The sequence below is a fragment of the Pezoporus flaviventris genome, unplaced genomic scaffold, assembly GCF_033815535.1.
Source record: "Pezoporus flaviventris isolate CSIRO_AGI_PZ_B2104156 unplaced genomic scaffold, CSIRO_AGI_Pfla_v1 ptg000014l, whole genome shotgun sequence".
Classification (NCBI taxonomy): domain Eukaryota; kingdom Metazoa; phylum Chordata; class Aves; order Psittaciformes; family Psittacidae; genus Pezoporus; species Pezoporus flaviventris.
Window position 1 is genome coordinate 606,407 of NW_026892562.1, and position 19,247 is coordinate 625,653.

General features: G+C 39.9%; 1 protein-coding gene across 3 annotated transcripts in view; it reads right to left on the minus strand.

Annotated features, from left to right (window-relative positions):
• Positions 1-19,247, minus strand: part of NAV2 (neuron navigator 2) — a 400,494-nt gene that overhangs the window by 150,099 nt on the left and 231,148 nt on the right. For all 3 annotated transcript variants that reach the window (XM_061453111.1, XM_061453110.1, XM_061453109.1), the window contains exons 2-3: positions 7,524-7,641; positions 3,498-3,550 (exon numbers count right to left, since the gene is read on the minus strand). In XM_061453111.1, the coding sequence (XP_061309095.1) occupies positions 3,498-3,550; positions 7,524-7,641 (171 nt within the window). The remainder of the gene's footprint in view (positions 1-3,497; positions 3,551-7,523; positions 7,642-19,247) is intronic.

Consider the following 19,247-nt stretch of genomic DNA (forward strand, 5'->3'; position numbering starts at 1 on the left):
ATTACAGCCAGACTTGATACATAACATACAGCATATAACAGCTCACTTAAGCACTCTTATTTTTTGTTTATCTTATTACAAATATAAGTATATGAACCCTTTTCAATAGGTAACATATGCAAAGATCCCCAAATCAATAAGGATAATCCTAGAAGGGCAGGTATTAAACAATACCTTCTATACAGTCCAGAATCTGCAGGATGCCAAATGTTAAGCTCTAATATCATCCCAAAACAAGAGTCAAATTGAAAGAAAGGAAGAAAAAAAAGATCTCTTGTCCTTCTATAACCAAGTGATATTAGCAGAGATAACCCTATTCAGGTTTATTGACCTCATTCTGTTTTTCATTAGCCTTCAGGAGTGGAAGCTAGGCTTTGTTTTGCCCTCCTTCACACAGTTATCAAGAACTAAGCCAGTATTATCTGAAGCTTCATTCTAAAAATCCAAATGCAGTTGAGGTGACAGTCTCCAAACCTTCTTGGTCCCAGAGGCTCTGCTCCGTTCAGCTACACCCTCTATTAACCACAGGATTTTCCACATGCCAGCTGGAACTAATCATCCCAATTACAGGCTTTTGTGGAGAGGAATAGCTGCAGTACAGAAATAGAGAGGTTTGAAAAAAAACCACCACCCTGAAATAGGTCTTATGCAGAGGACAAGATACAGCATAGATTATACAGAAGCCAGCCAACTCTTATCTGGAGCAAAGGAAGACAGAGATACTCCCCAAAGCAGAGAAACCAGATAAGATGACAACAGGGGTAGGTTCTCACCTAAGTGATTTTTCATGGAGCCAGTGGGGGTCCTTGTCATGTCATTCCTGGCACTGGGACAAGGTTAATAAGCACTGTTGGTCCCAAACGGTTCTGCAGTACTAAACTTAATTTGACAAGGCTTATTAGCACTGTCTTTGAGCCTGACAGACCCAAGCTGTCTCTAATGTTCCATTTGTGCGAATTTGTATGATGCTCTCCGATCATGGAACAATGGAAACAAGAATGCAGAGACCTGATCTGGCTCTGTGCTGAGCTCACTAAGGTTTGGCGGGCTTTGTTGGTTTAGGATTGCGCCACATAAAAGCAAATATACTTGCTTTCACACCCCCTTCAATGGCTTTGGAAGATACAGATGTGCTCCAGCTTTCTAAGCTAACACATCTGGCTGGACATGAGCTGGCTCTTCACAATTCAGCTCACATGTGTGCTTGTTCACAGCATCAAACAAAGACAAGCAACCACAGCGGGAAAGACAATGATACAAGGCTTCCCTCTGAGGTCTGTTGTATTTCTATTTAATGAGCAAAGTCAAACATTCATTTACAATGTCTCCCCTGAAAAATTTACTCATCTTACTACCACCTTACAGACACTACAATAAAGATAAAGACACCTGCAGCTGACAGATTCACTTGAAAATGTAAGACCAGACATCACCTGGTTCAGTGTTTGAACTGACTGGACAGCCTCGCCTCTTGTCACCTCTCAACCAGAAATACCAAACACAAACACCACTCCCCATACTCTGGAGAATGCTTGTAAGCTATAAGAGGAAAGTGCATGGAAATGCAGAGAATGAAGACTGCTGTATCTAAACAAACACTCTAACATACTCATTTTTTCCAGGAATGCAGGAGACCCGCAAAAGGGTTGTCTCCTTAGACGCTGCAAGCAACTGTATGAACACCACCTCTATGAAGATACTTAGGTTCTTGCTTTACTGTCTTTATTGTAAGATGATAAAGAGCTCTGTAAGTATGCCCACTTAATAAAAACAAGCCAAGAGCATAATCCTTGTTTTTTTCTCATGTAAGGGAAAACTGCTGGGTGTGCCTTGCTATGACTGATGCAATAGGTCGCATGAACAGGGAAGACAGTCCCACTCACCACCCTCCTGACTGAGCAACCAGAGTAGTATCAGAGGAGATGGCAATGCATAGCAAACACTTCTTTCCAGTGCTCTTCACAATTCCTGATGCAGCACATAGAATCCTACACTGGTTTGGGTTGGAAGGGACCTGAAAGCTCATCCAGTTCCCACCCCCTGCCACAGGCAGGGACACCTTCCAGTAGACCAGGTGGCTCCAAGCCCCGTCCAGCCTGGCCTTGAACACTGCCAGGGATGGGGCAGCCACAGCTTCTCTGGCCAGCCTTTGCCAGCACCTCACCACCCTCACAGGGAAGAACTTTTGCCTAAGAGCTCATCACAGTCTCCCCTCTGTCAGGTTAAAGCCATTCCCCTTGTCCTGTCCCTACAGGCCCTTGTCCAAAGCCCCTCTCCAGGTTTCTTTTTATCCTGTTAGGCACTGGAAGCTGCTCTAAGGTCTAAGTGACTGTTAGCTACAACGTCCTGGAATTTATTACAGATGCCAGTCCTGAATGAAAAGCAGTTCTTCTTACGATACACTTGTGGAACACTAAATTATAGTAATTGTCAAAATTTCCTCAATTATTTATACTCTAGACAGCTGCTGTGGCTACAGCGAGAAGAGTAACCAACATCTTTCAAAGGAGTAAAAAGTAGCAATGATAAATCTTTTAGATGACTTTGAGCAAGATTCATAACTTCCAAGAAACAACAAAGAGCCAAAGCAGAGCAGCACAACACATTGTGGTTTCTGACTGTCAAACTCTCATCAATATTCAGTCTTTCATTTAACTATGAGAGTGGTCATGGGCAGTTAGGAACAGTCATAAACACGAACAACATGAAAACAGCTTCACACACAGGACAGATATTCACATACCCCAAAGTGAGCATTTGCAAGTCAAAGGGATGATTTTGGAATGATACTGTAAAATTATTTTTTCCTCAAGATACAGAAGGAAATAACATTCTTTAAAGTATCATAAATGTTAAGCACCCCTCTCTTAGGATCAATTTCTTATTATTTGCATTACTTGTAAAGTTCTGCCTAGCTTCAGTAACATATTCATGAAGTTCTACATGCTGTTACTTTTGCTGCACTCATTTTTGGTTCTCCAGCTTTAATTATTATATATAAGCAAGATAACAACCAACTTGTTCTATAAATTAAAACTTGGCAGTCAAACCCAAGTTGCATACAGTAAACACCTTAAAGTTTGCAATTTGAAATTTGTTCATTGACTGCAATTTGATAATTTATTTCTTTTCAAAGGATATAGGAACTCCTAATCCAACTTTAAATTGATAGCTAATTCTGCTTTTTCAGTACTGCTCTCTATATTTTTATACATTCCTGTGTAATTACGAGGTACTTCAGAAATATAAAATACTGATAGTATTTAATTTTAGTGAGAACAATACTGATTGTAAGTATGTAATAAATTATAAGGCCTTATTCAGCTATTGTGGAGAACAGGGCAAAAACTGTAATATTAATGTTCTTCAGATTACACCTTTGCTCTCACTACTGCGAAAAACTAACTAAAACCGCTTAGATGTCTCAGACACTGAAGTCACACACTCTTCAGTTCTCAACCACATGCACACAAACCACAGACCACTTTACTACTTACCATTTGAGACCTATTTTTAGGGCAGCCATTGATGTCTTCAATCTTTTCATTTGCTGAAAAGCAAAAGAAAAAAAAAAAGGAAATAAAGAAAATAAAAACTATACCAAGGACATTTATTCCAATTATCCCCAGAGTACTTGCTGCTAGCTAAATCAAGGGATTCAGATTGTAGTTGTCCAGTCAGAGGGAATGTGTGAAGTACCGAGACCATCAAAATAAAAGCAGCTGAAGTTTTCTAGCAGATCATTCCTGCAGAGACAGCTGAGTGCAGAAAACAAGTGGTCTGACAACATCTTGTGTGGTGAGGGGTAACTTCTTTAAATTACAAAGAAGGTTTGAACTCTAGAAGCTGAATACTGCTGGGTGGAAAAGTCAACATGATCTGTGTATAGATGTTTGCATATCAGTGAATTTGCTTGGACAGTGAACATAGGTTTTAAAACTGTATGGGAAATTTATGATCAATAACTGATTTTTTTTTTTTTTTTTTTTTAAAGCACAAGCACTTTGGAAGCTTCTTGCCCACAGCTTAAGGGCAAATCTATTTGCAGAAAAATATAAAGATCCAGTCTTTCAAGTCCCAAGTGAAATAATGAAGTTGCTGAGATGGCTACATGTTTGCCTTAGTCTCAGATTGCCGAGTTTCACATTTAAACCCTGAAATGACTTGTGTAATGGACTGAAGACCAGCTATAATCAAAGTCTGGTTTCCCAGTTTTTTCACTGTAATAAATGTTGTTCACAACTCATTTCATGACTAACAGATTTGCCTCCCATTGATTCTTGTAATAAAAGCTTTATTCTACCAATCCCATATTCTTAGGATATCAGTCAGAACTTCATCTCACTTCACATCTTTCTTCAGTTAGGAGTATCAATGTCCTACCCAAAATATGGTAGGAATTATCACTAAAGAGCTCTGCTAGGTTTGATCCCAGGATTCTGGTTTGAAATACAAACTGACACCTTCCCCTGCAAATGTAACAGTACAATTTCCATGAAAATAGCTATAGACAAAGGCATACATATATATAGACAAAAGGTATAACAAGTCACAGCATAAATTTGAACTTGAATAGCTGTCTGGAGCGATCACAAGTGACTTTTACAAAGATCTATTCTGTTTAAGTCAGTGCAATTAATTGCAGTCAGAGCACAAGTTACCCAGAATACTTATATATACCTGTAAGACAGGCTATCTTGGCATATCCGCCACACCTACACTAAACAATGTGCCCATCACCTCCTGTAACGCTGTACTGATTGCCCAGCACACTCCTGTGCACATTTTACTTTTTACTGAAACTAGTTTTATATAGCTGAATAAGTACTTAACACTAATGCACTGTCTGCATCCTTCTATAGAAAGCCATGGTTTTTGTATCTGATCTGACTTTAGTTGCAGCCAATCAATTAAAAGAATCCTAGAATGCTTTGGGTTGGAAGGGATCTTAAAGCTCATTTAGGTTCCAACCCTCTGCCATGGGCAGGGTCATCTTCCACTAGACCAGGTTGCTCCAAGCCCTGTCCAAGCTGGCTTTACTCCATAAAATATCCTACGCAACAGTAGGAAAAGTCCTATCAGACTGGACTGAAGTTTAACATCAGTTCTAATTCTTGACAATCAAAGGTTGTCACAGGGAACCAACTGATATTTTGATGTACTACTGACTTCAGAGCATGCATATCTGCATTTATGAATTTAAATATAGCTACTATGCTTATATGGCATTATTAAGGGATCTATTACTTGCATATTCTTTTATAGATTCAGATTTTGAGCTGAAATAAATGAGAATGCTATGAATGCATTTTAATTGACTATATTATCATTAGCCATTTTGAAGTGTGAAGATTAGCTCCTCTGAAGTCAAACACAGTGATGTTTGGTTTCACTTTTTTTTTAGATTTTCTCCTTGCTTGGATGCTAAGGTCAAAGAACTACCTAGTTATTACTCATTTTTGAGTTTTGTTTTCCCATACATGCAACTATTTCACTTAGGCAAGCAGAAAAGATTGCAATCATCGTCTTGGCATAGTCACCAAGTCTTATGGAGGCTTCATTAAAAATAAATAAATAAATGTATATAAAAGATTTAACCACATTCATTCTTTTTCCAGGTTTGGATATTAAGTAGTATTTCAATATCCACGGTGTAAATCTTGGGTGGTGAACACCAGAAAAACTATCACTAATAATTAAACTTGAATCAATTCCAGTGACTTTGGATGATCTTGGGATACTCCAAGCACATGACAAAAAGGCAGCTCTTCCTGGCTGCTTTTACACATATCACACCATAACATAAAAAGAACTCTTCTGCACTGCATACAGATTTCTTAATATGCAGCCTCGGTTGTAAGAATGAGAGCTTGTATTTTGCAGGCGAGTGTTGAAGCTGCTTCTAGGTGTGAAAGTTACCACCATCTTAGTGACAATGAGATGCAATGTGCCTAAGGCCATACACAGCAGATACAAATTACTTTCTTCACTGCTAATTTGGAGGATTCAACTGAGAATGTTTAAACCTGAACTTTTCTTCACATGGAGAATGCTCTCTGAAAATGAAATCCTTCAGCTTGAACTGTAACTTTGGCAGCTTGCAGGCCTAATCTTAAATATTAGCCAAAAGGCAGCTCCAAGAATGGCTGAGAAAATGCAAAGGTGAATCAAAGCAAATATTACAGCAGGCAATGGGATTTCTGTGTAATTTAGAGGGAGGAATCTGCATTTCATAAGAGTTTGCACGAGTCAGCACTCAAAGAGCTACATTAGGTGCTTGGTACAACTGGGTTCACATTTTTCATGTTTTGATGGTGGGATTGTTACACATGTGGAAGCTTTCTACAGCAGTGTTACTCAGGGTAGCTAGGTAAGCCTGAAACAAATCACCACCTTACTGTCCCTGGGTTTCCAAACATTTCCCCCAGTAAAGGAAACAGATACGGCTTGAACCACTGTTTATAGTGAACACCTGTCAACACACAGTTTTCTATCTTTGTAGGGGCAGGTCTGTAGAATGCTACCGAGATATAACATTGCTCTACAACAGAGTTAATTTTTTTTTTTTTTGATGTATTCTAGTGCAATTCTAGTGGGGTCATTGGAATGATGCTTCACAATTGCACCCAAGAACTGGGCTTGCAGATTTGTACCTTACATTAAGGAACTAGCTCATTTATAGCATCTCAAACATGTAAATATGTATGCACTGATGTCTTGTTATTTCGCTGCTGTGTTCTTAATTTGCATCTCAAATCTGTCAGTTTGCTTCTAACAATAGTTGTCCTAATTCCCATTAGCAGGCTTTCAGATTCCATCCATCTCCACTGGGCTATGCATGAGCTTTGTGGCATCCCAAGAAGCAGATGGATGAGCCTCTGAAGGAACTAATGAAGGATCCAGGCCCTAGGGAAGAGGGACAATATGTAGCTTTACATGGGGCCAATGGAGAAAATGGTTTAGAACCTTTATTTCTATGAGTCTTAGGGCAAAAATGAGGGAATTAAAAGCTTTGTAGCAATGAGCCCATATTTGCGATTTAGGCTAATAATGCATTATTTTCCTCATTTGAAAACTCATTATGAAAGATTTCTTTTTTCTGCCATTCAAAAATTATATCCCTTCTCCTTTCAAAGCTGTATATATGGATTTTCCATATCCAGCTGGAGGTTCAACACAGCAGGCCAGTATCACTGTGAATTATGTTGAGACCAATCCCAAAAAGGTATCAGAAATGAAGATAAAGGAGGATAACAGCATTGTGGGCAGAAAAGAACCCATCATTCGCTTTTTGTAGCATTCAGCCATGTGAAGCAATATTGCTGTGTCAGGAGATCTTAATCAGCAAAGGCAAATATTTTTTCCACTATGCTTTAAGACAAGGCTTTATCAAATTAATTACCAATGTCTCTGAAGGAAAATTATCTATATAATTCCATGCAGTTTGATGGATTTCCTCCCTGTGTGTATGTAGAGACAGTGAATTTCTGAGCAAGCTGATAAAAAACCAGAAGGTGACTCACCTACAACCTGGATTATTTCGGCTAGTAATACTCCATCAGTCACATCTTGCTGTAAATCCTTTATCAATCTCTTGTGGCCAGATTTTGCTAGATAGTGATTTGCCCAATCTGTATAAATCTGTTAGAAAAAAGATAAACAAAAATAGTCATAATGCAAACTTGAAAAAGCAGAGCTCTTTGTTTCTCTCAGTATCTGAGGAGCTGTTTTAAGGTCATTGCTTTTTTGCTCTTTGAAACAAGTCAACAACATTCAAATTTAAAGTATTGTGCAGATGAAGTATTCAGCTTACCATAGTAAGGCTTCTTCTATTCAGAAATCTGAAATCAAAACTCACAGAAGACGACAGGAAAACTCTTGACCATGTTACAGCTTGAATGGATCATCACGCAGTCAAACTAAACGTTCCATGGCAGTAGTAAGTTTGCAGAAGAGATATCAATTTCCACCTAAGTAATTATTTTTTGAATTTTCCCTTTGACATTTCTTATTCATAACAGTTACTGAGAAATTTAAAATATTCTTTTCCAAGAACCACTTCTAGGAGGTATTAGCCATATAGCAACTTCACTTTTAAGAAACTACTTTGTCATTTTACTCACCTTTTGACAAGGGTCTGTAGGGACAGGACAAGGGGCAATGGCTTTACCGTGACAGAGGGGAGATTGAGATGAGCTCTTAGGCAGGTGCTGAGGCACTGGCACAGGTTGCCCAGAGAAGCTGTGGCTGCCCCATCCCTGGCAGTGTTCAAGGCCAGGTTGGACAGGGCTTGGAGCAACCTGGTCTAGTGGAAGGTGTCCCTGCATGTGGCAAGGGTTGGAACTGGATGAGCTTTAAGGTCCCTTCCAACCCAAACCAGTCTGGGATTCTGTGATTCTAAAACCCTACCAATTCTAGTAAATTCCATCTCACAGGTTAAACAAGGCCATTACATTGATTTTCATCTCCTATGCAAACTTCAAATGGTTGGGATTTATTTGAAAATGTATTACCTGAAACCTAAGCACACAAAAATGTCTCTTTAATCTGCATTAAGTACTGCTCCCCACATTCTAGCACAGTTTACTCAAAACCACCAGAAAACTTACAGAATCTTTTCATGCTAGGTTATCAAAAAGAAGGAAACACACTTGATTAGGAACTTCTGCTTATGAATTAAATAATATTTCTTGTTCTTCATACTGGACTTTCTTTCTTAATGTGACATTTATATTCCAAAGAAATAAAGTAAAAACTACTAAGTTACAGAATTTTACGTATTAAATACACAAATATTAATGTTCAACCCTACTCAAAAGTATACTGGAAATACCTGCATCTCAATCCAGCCTATCAGTAAGTAGGAGTAGATTCACTGTACTTTCTAGAGCATGACCCATGCCAATCCTTCACGGTCCTACAAACCACCATGTACTGGGGGGATTTTTTGGTGGTGTTTTTTCAGTTAAAGCACTAAGCTGGTGACAAACACCTCAGACATGTGGGTGAATCACTGACATGGAAGGCAATGTCTGCACAACAGTATTCAGTCCCCAGAAGCCCCGGGAAAGCTCATCCTGGACACTGCCCAGGAGCTACTGTTTTCTTTCACTGGTACTGATAGATGGAAAGAAAAGAGGACAAAGAGAAGGGCCCTAGTCCTTCAGGGCTTTGGTCACCAGGCTATGAAGATTCCTATCCCCAGCCTTAAGGAAGCAGATGGAAATGTTAACCCTTTAAATCATATTCTGTCTGCTGGCAAAATACTGTTAAAATAAAACATGATTTAGAGCAAGTCCCCCTCTACCACCCGCTCCTGAGCTATGCAACCCTCCCCATCATTGTATATCATAGAATCACAGACTGATTTGGGCTGGAAGTGATCTTAAAGCTCATTTAGTTCCAACTCTCTGCCATGGGAAGCTGCACCTTCCATAGGCCAGGTTGCTCCAAACCCTGTCCAGCCTGTATCAACATATATCAAATACCATCCAGCCCGCATCAACACAGATCCTTTAAATTACTAACTAATATAACCAAGCTACTAATTTGAGAAGCATCTTTAGCATCACTTTGAAAATGCAAAGCTTACGTCCTTCTCCTTCATGGGAGTTAAAAGCCAAAGCCTAAGAGTCAAGTATTTGCCAAACGAGACAGAGGAACCTGGGAATAATACAAGGATTGTAATTTCACTCTCCTCTTGCACTTGCTGATTCAGTCGCAATAGGATGAAATGAAGAGCAGATATTTTGACTAGACTTATACTGGTTATAAAATCTTCATTTGGTTGGTTTTATTTGGTTTTTTTTTTGTTTTTTTTTTCCAAGCCTATAAAACACTCCTGGTAGCAGCAATGAACGAGTCACTCAAAATCAGTAATGTGTGTCCCTATTTTTCATCGTTCATACTCTTAAGTTTTATCTTCAGAGCAGCGGGATGCGCATTTCCTACCGCAACAGTGTCAGAGACCCGAACAGAAAAACATGCTGGAACACCTCTGCGAAAAAAAAAAAAAAGAGCCAAAAGCCACCTCAATGAAAACCGCCTCAATGAAAAACTCTGAGTACACAGGAGTGATTTCCCTGACTGCCTGAAAGGAGAAAAGGGAATAAACCCCCAACCAACCCACACTTTGCACAAACCGGACATTGTGTTCCTTAGCTCCTGTTACAAGAAAACATTTTCCATAACAGGAAGCTATTTTTAAAGATCCAATGATTTCAAGGAACTAGGATTAACTTCACCTGCTTTGCTGCCGTATGGTTCTAGCTTGCTTATCTACAAGTAAAGACAGAGCAGCAAACAGGTTGCAAACCACTTACTTCACAATCACAAGGGTCCATCCTACACTGTTACTGCAATTCAGCTGACAAACAACTTATCAAACACAATAACTACGTTTCTTTTAATGGGAGGGCTGTGATGAACGTGCTGATTAACCACAGAAGAACTTTCAGCAAATATAAGGTTATACTTTGATGCATCAGTTCTAGCCTGGATCGTTTCCATGATGCAGAACATCATGCAATCAAACAAACGCTTGGATTAGCACTAGAGTTAATACAACACAGGAATGGAGAACAGGCAGTGCAGACCTCTCCTGGCAGAGCCTGAAATTACAGCATCAGCAAGACCTTGAGAGCTAGGTACGACTGATTTTTCAGTGAAGTAACAGAGTGAAAATGCACGTCCGGCATTGCAAAACTGCTGTTTCACAGCTGTTTCCTACGGCGCTAATTCCTGCTGCATCCGCGAACACCAGATCTTATACTCATGCCCTGTAAATAAACAGAACCACAGCAACGTCCCTAACTCACCTAACAAATCCTCCTGGTGAAGGAGACAACTGGAAACATCCCCAGATACCTCCGGTCTGATTCACTGTCTCCAATAACACATAAAGAAACTCCCTCTGGTTGGCAAATTATTCTTCTAATCCCTACCTTGTGTGCTGAAGTCTATGTCTGTGTTTGGTATCAGGAGCTGCAAGCAGAGCTTTTCTGCTGGTTACAAAATATTCCATTAAATGCATCAATAACAGGTCCGTTTCCAACTCAAACCATTATATGATTCTATACATGACAATAATTCGCACCAGGATGGTGAAAATATTTGGGTTTGGGGTATCTAAAGGTGTGGAATAGTATTGGATTCAGCCAGTTGTTTAGGAAAGCCTTTTGCAGGGAAATAAAAGTATGCTAAATCTTTGCTTCCTTAAAAACCTCTATTATACCACATTATTTTGCAATATGTGTAACATGAAATTGTATTCATGTATTTTTAACCTGACTGGGCTATTTATTTAGGAGCTCTGAAGCATTCTTATGGATGCAGTATTACACAGGCATACTGTAGTACCTCCTCATGGTCCACTGCTCATTTTTATGGTATATATCAAGCTAATTATGGAAACTTTCCAGCATGTTTTCAAAACATGTTGGTTGCAAGTCTTTGTAATGTGCTACACAAATACGATTCTCAATGTTTCTTTTCCTTTTCCATACAAACGAGAAAGAAAAAAAAAATTAGTGTACAATGGTTGCTATTTCTAGACACATGAAAAATGTTTCAAAGCACATAGTGTTTTCAAATGCTCAAACCCAGGCAAATAAGTGAGAAAACAATAATAAAAGGAGTAGGAAAACACTGCTGAGAAACTTCCCATTTCTATATGCCTGTCTCTGCAGAGGAATTTTAAATGCTCACCATTTATTTTCAGCAAATAGGTGACAAAGTCACAAGTTTGAATATTCACATGAATATTACCTGAAGTCACCTTATTAAAAAAATGGAAAATCTTGTGATATGAAAGACTCAACCCACTATAACCCAACAGATAACTGCTGTATTATACATATATTATATATATAATATATGGAGTCATGGAATCAACCAGGCTGGAAAAGACCTTCAAGATCATATGGTATATATTTCATACACATTATACTAAATATATTTATATTTTACATATATTATATGATAAATACTATCTATAAAGCATGTGTATGTATATATATAAAAAAAAGTATGGGCTTTTAAAACCTTGCACTGATTTCTCACAGTAGGAAAATCACTGGAAGCAGCTTCATTATTTTACCTAAGGAATCGAAGTGTACAATGTGATTTGGGCATTATCACCATTAGCAGGTCTTTGTGCCTTAAACCAGCCAGTTTAATGTTTAACTCAGGTCTAAGTTCTGGCTTTTGTTAAAGGTGGACTCAGCTTTTGGGCAGATTTTTTTCTCCATAGTAAATGATCCCAGGAATCAAATTATCTGGGAGCAAATTAAAAACAAATGTGAAATTTTTTTTTTTCCTTCTCTTGTCCCCTCTCCTACCCCCTTTTCAATCCATCAGGTTTTAATTAAGAGTGTTACAGATAAATATTGATTTTGGAAATATTCAGTGCCTTATGAGTCAGAGCTAAAACACTATTGCACAAAGTAGCAAGGTCTTGAGCAAAAACACCCAACCAACCAAACAACCAAGAAACCCCCAACACTTTGCTTGTAAAGAAAAAGGCCTCAAAATTAGTAAGTCTTAAATCAGGAAGAACACCACATTTAGAAATTCAGTGGGGTTTCTCCCCTTCCCCTTTCCTTAGCCTTATATCTGCTTGTTTAAAGCATGTTTCAGATGAGAGAAGTCTTTGCTTTCCAGCTAGGAGACCTCTGCACTTTCTTGCCACTTTAAGTTTCGAGTAACTGCACCAAGAGACTACATCTATCACACACCTCAGTCTGCTCCACATTTGAACACTGCATCAGCAGAAAAGGAGCTTTTTGCACGTCAGGTTGTTTTGTCCAGACCACACAGCTACCACAAAGCACTTGGGGTGGGCTGGTGTACATACTGACAGGGAAAAGCAAAAACCTTCAAGCTTCTTTCTACTTAAAGTAATTCAGAGTCTTTTAAACCTTGGAAAAAACAACCAAAAAGCCAAATAAATTAGTTTGCTTAGCTAGCCATAACAGTCTGAAGCTGGCATCTCAAACCACAGTATTCCTTTCCCCAAACACATTTTAGAGGCAATAGGCCAATATCTGGGCTGCTCAGACATGCCGATAGGCAGATTCTTCTTGATCTGCTGGCAGATAGGGCCAAACACAGCATCTGTAGGACCATATTCCTCTGTTCCCACAGTCAGCATAACCCAGGAAACAGAACATGAATAAACTCATGAGCGCAATAAATCGAGGAACATCCTTTAAAGATCCAGTATAGCTACGGAGCTGCGATTAGATTAAGGTACCAGATATTGCTATGTACTCCAGGGTCTCCTTTAAGTGGAATTCAGTTCCAAATGGGGACATCAACTATCCAATGTTTTTTGCCTCCCAAATGCTATTCTGAAATGTGATCATAAAGAGGAAAGGCTCCACACAAAACTAATCAAAAAGAATTTCCCTCTTCTAAGCAAGCAAGTAGAAAATATGCCTGAACCTCTTCCCTGTTACTCCCTCTCCATGTCAGCTCCTAACTAATCGGGCTCTGCATGTTTGCTTCCAATAATTATTGTGAATTTGGTAACAGCCGAAGAGTGTCTTTCTGACATCATGCAACATAATTAAAGCAGAGCAAGGCTACTTCCATGACTGAATAACAGGGTTAACACATCGATGAACTCTATCACAACACCCATTGCAATGCAATGCCTGTGTTGCTGCTAAGCTGAGCCATGCTGCATGCTTACAGGCAGAAAAACACTCTGAAACCTAAAATACCAGACACTGTATATTAAGATAATGCTATAATGGGAATGCCTGCAGTTGTTCCAATGCAGCAGAGGAGGAAAGCCCATCAGATGCTCACTGCTGATCAATGTAATGGGGTTTACACATGAAGCGCCATTAAAAACCCCATTTTTGACTGGTAACACTAATTGCAGTCTTACGCTGATCCATGCTACACTCCAGCATGATCTTAATAGGTATCTGACTGCACAGTCCAGGGGTATATAGCTAAAAGCCAAAGGTATAGCTTCAAAACTCATCTCAGAAGCATCTCTGGCTCCAAGGGAGCACGCTAAAGATAACAGCAGTTTTCAAAGCGTGTTAGGATTATGGCCCCAACAATACCATGGCTGGTATTTCACCGAGTTACTGACAAAAGAACAACTTAGAAGCACATGGTACAAAAAAATAATTAAAAAAAATAAACACCAAGCTTAACAGCATTTGTCACAAATCTTTTTCAGTGATTTTTGACAATTTGTGGCTGTACTTGCCCCCATGCCCTTCTTAAATCCTGAAGCAAGTCTGTGTCTATACATCTGCGCCATGACACAAATCCCACTAAAACACAATACTGGCTCTTCTAGAATGAGTAAAGCTGTTACCCAAAATACTGTTTTTTTTCTCCAATGCAAGATCTTGCAAGAAAAAAAAAGAAAGCAGCTTAAAAAGCAGGGCACAGAACAGATGCTGTGTGCCCACATTAAATAAAATGTATTAATGGGGTTTGAAGGAGTTCTGTCTGCTCCTTTTCTTTAAGGACGCAGCTACAGGTATGTAGAGAGTAGAACAGGAAGCAAAATCCACTGACCATAGGGATGTAGATGAGCCCCCAGTGATGCTCAGCTCAGAGGGAGAAGAGGACATTCAGGCAGGCAGTGAGTGGGTAGGTTGGTGTGGACACACTAGCTTAGGCTGCAATCTGTCTCCTCTCCAGCATCTCCAGAGATACTGGAACCCCCCTGAAAGTCAGGATGGGTACCTGGGGACTTGCTTATTACTCCATCCTACCAGCATCTTGGCACCAGGACTAGCAAACTGGGAAGAAACCACCAGAAACTCCAAGTTTGAGGCAATGATGGGCAGGTGAGATGGTAAAATGACCTTCCCAAAAGGAATCCATACATTTGCAATCCCCTAAAAATAGTTGTTGTGATAATTAGTTATTAATTAATATCTAATATGATGCCAGTAAGACATTATTCATTAACTAAAGTGCTGGAACTTTCCAATTATCATCAACTATGGGAATGCAGCTGTAACCAACTGAGGTCTTGGTTCCCACTTCTCTGAGGAGACAAGAGGTAACTGCTTCCTTTTTGCCATTTATTAAGCGGAACTAAACTAACTGATTTATTCTATTCACATGTGCAAGTGTTTGTTGGAACAGCTTTAAATTATTTGTTGGTGGGAGGTATTCCACTGAATATTACATTTTGCTGGACACTTATAGACATTAACTACCCTTTGGAAGTTAAATAGGGAAATGGGTAATTTAAGCAAACACCACCGGGACTATTTATTTCAATCCCTCTTTTCAAAGCCTTATTCCCGGCTGGGGATAGCTATTCTCATGCATATGACTACTATTCAAAAGCAACTGGCTGACTCACAGCACACCCAGCCAAGTGTGTGTGTAAATTTTAGCTTGCAAGCCTCTCCAGTAACAGAGCCTTAGGTTGTCCACACTTCAGGGCAGGCACTCCTTCCTCTCAGCTGGTGTAAAGCAGACCTTTGGGGGGGATGCTAAACAAGTAATACGCTTTAAATTGCCTGAATGGCACCTTTCTTACTATAAGCCTACTGAATATTTTACTACACGTAACATAAAAGAGGAAAAAAAAAGATGTTTTCTTCCCTCCTTCCCAACTATACAGTTTCTGAACCCCATTATTGTCAGGCACTGCCTATACAGAGGGGTAAATATTTCATAGCAAAGCAACATTTTCCTACACATCAGCTAGAAGGTGAAGCAAAGCTGGCAACTATGCTGGTAGCCAGCGAGCTCTGCTCCCAGGGCTCCCATTATCCACATTTGCCACATACAAAGCCCCTTCAAGCTGAAGCCACACACTAAGCCAAGCAGGTGTCCACTCTCTTGCTCCCCCTTGCCAAACGTTTTAAATCCTACATAGAAATGAGATTTCATTCACGCCTGCATCGTTTCTTTGCATATCCAAAGGTTAAAGAGAATTTAAGCTTGCTAAGCTGACCAGCAAAACCCATTCCAAGACGTATTTGGCCACAGTGAATCAAGTAATTTATCCCACGCCAACAAAATATCATTGACCTGAGAGAACAAGAGAAGCAAATGGACTATAAAAAGTCGCCTAAAGTACACACCAAATTATTTCCACATATCACAGTTCTCATATATGAAATAAACCCATTTACATTACTACCACACACAAACAGCAACAGAAAAGGGCTTATCTGGAAAGGTGATACATAGCTATTCCGGAGAAACCACAGAAAATCAGAAGCTGAAGAAGGGCGAAAGAAACAAGAAAACACCACTTCTGAGGCTGAAGTAAGTTACTGTTCAACAGCACCAGTGCCATTATCAAGGAGCTGCTTACTGTTTTATAATGATCACAGGAAAATTTACTTCTCCCACGAGCAGGGACATGGAAGGTTGTACTACTTATTGGCATATTTAACACAAACATATCCTGCTCAAGCCCAGCTCTTCCTTCTCAAGGGTTCCACAGTTACATGATGATATATATGCTGGCACATGAAGCTGGGGTGGCTAATTTTAACTGAAGTCACGCATGCACAGTGCTCATATTTCTCACACTGTCATATTTTACAACTCCCACTCCTCCTTGCAGCTTGTCCCTTACACAACTACTGCTCCCTTCTCTTACTACTGTCTGTAACACAGAGTTTCAATGTTCAACATCAATTTCAAACAGGACCAATATATTTTATAGACACACTCTTAAATAATGAAGCTATTAGCAGCAGGCATTATGTTTGGTAGGTCTTTTTTGACAGACACCTGTGGGCACTGAAAGACATTTACAAAAAACCCCTGGGTTTTTGTTTGGGGATTTTGTTGTTTATTTCAAATTCTACACAATCAGCGGACTTTCTACTCACTATAGAGACAGCCCCTTTGATCTAGATGCTCCCGATGCCTGCGGAGATTTATGCTCTGAACTGAAACCCAAAATCTCGCATGCCATATATAGTCAGATTCATCCTTTCATTGCAATTTGGAGTGTTCACAATATCGATCATAGAACAAGTTGGGCTGGAAATGACCTTAAAGCTCATCCAGTTCCAACCCCCAGCCATGGATAGGGACACCTTCCAATAGACCAGGCTGCTCCAAGTCCTGTCCAAACTGCCAGGGATGAGGCATTCAAAATGTCTGAAGGTTGTATCTATCACAAATGCAAGCTAAAAAGCCTAAGGCTGGATTAGACTGAGTGGACCCTCCCGAGCAAGGTTCAGTGCAGATAGCAAGGGATGTCCTCTAGCAGGACCCCACAACATACCACTCACTCTAAATCTCATAGTTTGGCCAAATTGCTGGCATTCCCTAAAAATACAGAGAACTGTCCCTTCTCAGCTGCTTTGCTGGAATTTCTTGTATTAAAAACATAACATTGCCAATATTGCCAATGTGAGAAGAGATGACTGCTTCAGCTCGCCTTGTGCCAAGTTGAAGGATAGATGTCTTGACATTTTAACAGCTTATTTTGCAAAAAGCACGCTTCTGCCAGAGCAAAATCTATGTGGATCTTTTAAGTGCTCCATGAAAAGTAAACACCTCTGTAGCCATGCTGTCTCCAACTAGTGCTCCCCTCCAGCAAAGCCCACTCACCACCAGCAAAGGCATGTGTTTGCTCTGGGGATGAACAGGGCTTTGATTGAGTTTGAAGAGAACATAATAGGCTGTGACTACCCAAGACATGAAGTAGCTGTTTCACCTGCACAGCATGAAGTGCTGTGCCTCTGATGTGCCCAGGACCATGCTAACAGCAACAGCTCTGCTAATCCAAAGACAGGCACTGAATGGAGTGGGAGAAGGAAGAAGGTCTGCACATGCTCCCCATCCCCCAGAACCCTGACCATTGAAGAAGAGACAGAGATCTAACTTCAGGCTGCTACAGTCTTAAATATAGCTTTATGCTATGAGCATACAACACTATAATACTCAACGTGATCAATTCCCAAAAACTCAGTGTAATTTTGGCACGCTTAGCCTGTGACAGGAAATAAAGTCTTCTAAACTTTTCTAATGAAGACAGACTAATTCTCTCTGTTTGGAAGAGGTGTGACAAGACTGCTCCAAACAGCTGCTATCATTTCACTGCTATTTTTCACCTGGGGTCACAAAGTTGTATGGCTTCAGTATCACCTCCTCTGGGCAGAGAGCCACAGCAGCATGCAGGATCAAAACAAACTATCGCTGCTGTATTGGATTCTGAGGAAACAAGGATAAGTAAAATTATCTCCAAAAGCAAGTAACAATCTGAAGAGGGCTGGAAATGAAACCTGACTTGCCATGTAGCATCTTAAGCAGGCATTCATTCCTCTATTATATATTCTCATGAATAGTTAGAGGATTAATTCACCAAAACGACATTCACAGTTGCGAAGCAACTCCAAAGGGAAGTAAAATCGGTATCAAAGGCACATGACTAATCCATTACAACTCCTAGCGACATGTGAAGATGAAAGTTTTCTGATCCAAAAATACTGTAAAGGCTTCTCTTAATTTTTAACAAAAGCAATTTGCCGTGGGGATTGCAGTATTACAGATATTGGCCTTTGTTTCAACTAAGACAGCAAACCCTAGCCCTCTTTTAGCCAAGAAGGACAATACACCATTTCATTTGGGGTCTGCTTAGTGTTTGATTGAAGAAACTGAGTCTTCAAAACCAGGGGCTGGACAGGTTTAGTCCATACCAAGACCCTGAAGTCACCAGCAAACTATCCTCTGCTCCTGTGAACAGGATGTCTAATGCTGCCCAAAAAGCCATGAATCACATGCACTGCCTTTCTCTGTAAAACATAATTTAGTCCAGTGTCCAAGACTTTGCACAAGAGGCAATGCTTCTGAAGTTGCCAGAAGTTGGTGAGAGGTAGTGCTCTCTACTTGGAAGGACACAAAGCAAGATGTAACCAAGACAGGGTTGCAAAATCAGTGCAACTGAGTTCTGAAGGCAAACAACCTATTATTCATCGCTGTTATCTGCCAAGCAATATGAATGCAAAATCTGTGGGTGGAAGGAAGAAAAGGAAAACAAGACCCAAACTTGCGGAAGCACTTGACCACACGCTTGATTCAAGCATGTACTCAAGTCTCAATTGCTTAGCACTCATTCTGAATAGGAATGCTGCACTGAGGTTAGTCACTGGAGAATTACATCCTAAAGATTATAGATGATGAGAGTAAGAATGAGAAGTGGCCAATTATCTTTCTACTAAGTTTTTGTATATTCCACCCATGCTTCTATTTTTAATGCTCTGGTAATGCCTCTCCTGCTCTTGGGCACT